This window comes from Dipodomys ordii, unplaced genomic scaffold, assembly GCF_000151885.1.
Source record: "Dipodomys ordii isolate 6190 unplaced genomic scaffold, Dord_2.0 Scaffold119, whole genome shotgun sequence".
NCBI classification, from domain to species: Eukaryota; Metazoa; Chordata; class Mammalia; order Rodentia; family Heteromyidae; genus Dipodomys; species Dipodomys ordii.
In genome coordinates, this window is record NW_012267335.1 from 4,800,789 (window position 1) to 4,806,125 (window position 5,337).

At 43.7% G+C, this 5,337-nt stretch overlaps 1 protein-coding gene across 1 annotated transcript in view; it reads left to right on the forward strand.

Moving 5' to 3' along the window:
- Positions 1-2,724, forward strand: part of Mgat4d (MGAT4 family, member D) — a 29,412-nt gene extending 26,688 nt beyond the window's left edge. The window contains exons 13-14 of the mRNA XM_013029503.1: positions 590-641; positions 2,636-2,724. Coding sequence (XP_012884957.1) covers positions 590-641; positions 2,636-2,724 — 141 coding nt within the window. The remainder of the gene's footprint in view (positions 1-589; positions 642-2,635) is intronic.
- Positions 2,725-5,337: the final 2,613 nt, after the last annotated feature.

A 5,337-nucleotide genomic window follows, 5' to 3' on the forward strand; every position in this document is an offset into this window, starting at 1 on the left:
GGACCGAGGCCAGCGGGGCCCCGATCGCGCAAAGCCTGTTTATGTCAGCCACCTCCTCCACCCGGCCGCGTGGCGGCCTCTGCCCCAGACACGCAAGGATTGGTGTGGGAGTTCAAAGCGAGCGTCCCCAGAGTGGTAGACGGACAGACGGACGGACAGAGACAGACAGACAGACCGATAGATAGCCAGATAGATAGACTGGCAGATTACTAGATAGATAGATGATAGACAAACATAGCTGTGAAGAAGCTTCAAAATTAGAAGAGGGCTCATTTCTACTGAAACATATATATAAACATTTATAAACATATATACATATATGTATATAAACATTATATATATCAGTCCAACTGCAGTTGACTAGGATTTTGCTTCCTTTGAAATGTTTGCATTACTTCAGATAGCCCTCTTTTCATCCAGTTACATTTAAACCTTACCCTGTCCCCCCCACCCCAAATTCTTAGGACAAGATATTTTACCTTCTGTGTCACAGGGAGCTGCCTAATAAGATTATCGAATACAAGTGAAGGGCACTGATAGGTCCATAGATAACGGTGTCAGCCGTGAGCCCTTTACTGCTTGTTTTCAGTACCTGATGCCGGGGAGTGTGCCCCACCAGAAAGTGAGCGTGGTCGATGTTGGTAGATCTGCGCTTCACCCTGTTCAGCCCTGTCCCTTCACACGTGAGAGCCCAGGCCGGGGCCTTGGAACCACTCAGGTTCTCAGCTGTAGAGCTAACCACTTGGTGAGATGTGCCCAGGCTCGGGGTGCTTTCTACTGCGTAGTTTTGTGGGTGCGTTCTGAAGCCACACTCTTGGGAAGATGTGTCTGAAGGAACATAGGCATTGTTTAACCTTGTCCCATGCTTTCTGGTCCTAGAACTTTAGTGCCCTTTAATGAAGATTAAATCATTTTCTCGCCTTAGTGCCTTAATGGAATGACCGTGCCTAACCTGGAGTCTTGTCTTCCACTTGGAGCCGTGGCAATATTTCTTACCTCCCCTGAGCCTCACTTTTCCTGAATATCAGATGGAAGGCCAATGGTTTCACCCTAAGATACTCTCAAGATTGGGATTCGCACTACTGAAGCAGCAGCATGCAAAACCAGCAATTCTGAGTCTTCTTTCTCTGCCCCTCCTCTTTCAGCTCCTTGATGCCATGGTGCTGTCTTGGCCTTGGGGAATCCATGCTATTTGTCCTCCGCATCTCACTTTAAATATTGCCTTCTCAAAGATGCTGGCCCCGCCCCTATCCTGTAAGCTCAATTCCCCATTGCCAACCATCACAACCGAGATTACCTATTACACCTGGGTTATTTGTTCATTAGGTACTTTCCAGCCTAGACCATACACTCTGAGACTGGGGACCATGTCTGCAATTATTGCTAATTATTGTAATTGCAGCGTCTAATGCAAGAAACTGACACAGCATTGCCAGTCCCAACTGTTGGTTGAAGGAGAGATGGGTTTTGTGTCCCACTGTCCAATCACCTCTGAATTTCCCAGGTGAAACATTTGTCATCAGGAAACAAATCCTAGTACCATATACTCTGAAAAGTGTTAGTTGTTTATGTGGAAATGGCTACATTTCAAGCCAGGTGTCCCACCTGCTTTGGAAAAGGTGTCAGCGTTAGCTCCGTTCCCATCCCCGCTGTGAGGCTCTGAGTGAACTTTCTGTGAGCTACATAGCCACCTAATCTTCTGATTTTAGTGAGAAGGTTCACTGTTCTTTGCATGACATGATAACAAAACCTTTTAAATCTGATGTTCCTATATCACATCTTTTGTTCTCAAGAAAATTACAATTATAGTTGTGAAAGTGAAGCATGTTCAAAGCAAAACTTTGACATTGTTCCTTCATAGGTGTGAAGTTCTGTTTAACATGCGATTAACTCTTCAGCCTTAAATTAGATCACAAAACTGCAGGCTGTCTGGGCCATAATATCTTCTCTGCAGAAACTTGTTCCCTCTAAGTTTTAGTCATTTAATATTAAACCTTAGTGGGCCAGTGTGAGAAACACTGACATAAGTAGAGCTCTCTGGTAAAAGCAAGAGACATCACTATGCAAGGACTCTTTCTGTGAATTTTTGTGGAAGTTAATTTTAGAAAAGCAGCCCCACCCCAAGGATCTTAAAGCCTTTTATCAACTCTCCATATTCTGGCTTCCCCTAATCACCTGGAAACTCTTGCCCTCAATTTGCTGGTTCAAAGACTTGTCCATCCTACCTGATGGCTTGACCACACCAGCTTCCCTCCCTTTAACCTTTCTCCTTCCCCCCCCCCCGGCCCTGCATTCTCTAAACATTTACCTGCTCTTAAATCTCATGTACCCGCATGCTTTGCAGCTGGGAAATAAGAGGAGTGTGCTCCAGGTCTGGTGAGCTTGCATGTTTTTGTCTGTTTTTTGCCAGCTGTCTCAATGTTACTTTTGAGAACTATGTACTAGTAGCATCAATTCTAAATAAATAAGTGAATACACCATTATAATGTTTATGTAAACAGATCCTTTTGAAAATGGTGCTGCTTACTGTTTGATTTTCATTTCCCTGTGTGGCTATGGTTTTCAAGCCCAGTGCTGAGATAGATAGATAGTTCTCTAAGTAACCAGCGTGCCTCAGTCCTGCTCTTCTCCTCAGGTTGTAGCCGGCGGTCTGACCACTGCTCCACCCTCAGTGCTCGCTCTCTCCCTTGGTGGCTGCTGTGGTACTTTGTGGTGCTACTGTAGGCTGTGTTTCAATTACTATTTCTGTTCTTAGGCTTCCTTGTGCACTTTCGGCTTAGGGGAGAGGGAATTCTTTGCTTTTGAAAACAGTAAGTAGTGTTACTTAATAGTATATATTAATCAAGGTCAAGCTCAAATGGAAGAAAACTGAAAAGCCAACACAGTCCCTGGTTCTTGGGTTTTATAAGGAGCAGATGGCCAGGATGGCCAGTTTATATGTATCAGCTAGATGGATGGGTCATGCATACCCAGGCATTTGGTCAGATGTTGTTTAGACTCTGTCTTGTGAGGATTTTTTGGCGGGGGAGGGTGTTTGGTCGTGAGGCTTGAACTCTGGGCCTGGGCACTGTCCCTGTGCTCTTCAGCTCAAGGCGAGCGCTCTACCACTTGAGCCACAGCGCCACTTCTGGTTTTCTAGTGGTTTTTATTGGCAAAAAGAGTCTCACGGACTTTCCTGCCTGGGCTGGCTTTGAACCTTGATCCTCAGATCTCAGCCTCCTGAGTAGCTAGGATTACAGGCATGAGCCACCAGCACCGGCTTTGTTGAGGATGTTTTAGGATGAGATTTAAGTGTCTGAATTGGTAGACTGAAGAAAGCAGATTGCTCTGACTAGAGTGAATGGTTGAAGGTCTAAATTGAACAGAAAATCAGTTTTCCCTCAAAATCAGTGCTGTCTGGCTGACTGATGAAGATACCAGTCCTTTTCTTGCCCTTGAACCCAACCTGAAAAGAATCATTCTGGGAAGAGCAACTCTCATCAACTTTGCAGCCGGTGGGATTTCCCATGGGGACTCGCACCTTCAGCTCTCCGGAGTCTCCTGCTTTCCTGCTTCACATCCCGGCATTCCTCATATGAAGACTTGTTCACACCACATTAACAGTGCAGGGGAAGCAGCTGCACGGTCATCTCTATTGGTACAGAAATGGCATGTTCTTACATCCTTCCATGATGGGAGAGCCCCGGTCTATTCCAAGTGCATGACGTTGCCAGATTCTCCATAGGCTTTCGTTGCTAGCCGCTGTCTCTTTTCAGGAGTACTCGCTCTGGAGAGTGGAGAGTCTGAGCTCATTGTGATTCCTGTCTGCCTTAGAGACATCCACTAAGTTCGTAGTTCCCTACATTTTGAAGAGTCTTAGATTTCTAGGAATTTGCTTCTCAAAAATATCCCGTGTTGACATTAACTCTAGAGATAAGTAATATAGTTATACTCTGTTCTATCTGGATGGTTGACACCTTAGATCTGGGTTACTTGGATGATTGACAACTTATAATCAAGAACCCTTCACTGTTTCAGTGTCCACAGGAACTTGTTTGAAACTCTACTGACACCAAGAAACAAAAGTTGAATTTTGTGCATATAATGAGAGTAGAAGAGGATGTAATTATGATCATATAATTATGGTTATGTGATTATGTAGATGATGAGCTTCTGCTAAGAGGCAGCAGATTACATCTGGCTTGTACTTACCTCAGTGTCACGGGAACGGAAAGTTTGCATGATTTGAACAAAATAGTTGAAGGAATGGCAGATGATTGTGTAGACGCAGGATTTGGGGAGTGATAAATGCAACAGCAATTTCTCCACAAGTCGACTGGATGTAGTAAGCCCCCACATTTGATTGATCTTTGAAATGCAGTTTGGTTTTGGCAAAAGATTAAACATGTGATAAAATTCTTTTCCTTTATATTTGGGGGTATAAGAAAATGGAAATAAATGAATTTTAGTTTTATAATTATAAATTTTCTAACTGTACATATATACTTAAGAAACACTACAAAAATAAGTAAACATTTAAGAATCATGATGATGCTTTTATCTTTGAAAGGGGTCTATATATTATGTGAGTTTGATAATCATTTCTTTTTTTTTCTTTTTCTTTTTCTTTTTTTGGGTCCAGTCATGGGGCCAGAACTCTGGGTCTGGGCGCTGTCCCTCAGCTCTTCAGCTCAAGGCTAGCACTCTACCAGTTGAGCCACAGTGCCACTTCCAGCTTTTTTTTTTTTTTGTTTATGTGGTGCTGAGGAATCGAACCCAGGGCCTCAGGCATGTACGGCAAGCACTCTACCACTGAGCCACCTTCCCAGCCCCAATAATCATCATTTCTATATCTTTAGGGTTTTTGTTGTTGTTGTTGTTGTTTTGGTTGTGGGGCTTGAATTCTGGGCCTGGGCGCTGTCCCTCAGCTCTTCAGCTCAAGGCGAGCACTCTACCACTTGAGCCACAGCACCACTTCCAGTTTTCTGACTGGTTTATTAGAGATAAGAATCTCACGGACTTTTCCTGCCCAGGCTGGCTTTGAACCTTGATCCTCAGATCTCAGCCTCCTGAATAGCTAGGATTACAGGCCTGAGCCACCAGTGTCCAGCATCTTTAGATTTTGTTCCATTGGCTGTTTGGGTTTTGGACAAAGACTGGTGTTTGTAAAATCTGCTTACTGAAAGATTTGAAGTTTGTGTTCTACTTGTTCAAGATATAATTCAAATCATCCTGCTAATTAGCTTTAAAATATGCCTAGAATAAAGCAAGCATTGAGAGAAATTCTTGTTCTCTCTATTGCTCAGTGTGAATCATTCACAGCTTTGCATTACACCGCCTCTTAATTCCAAAGACAGT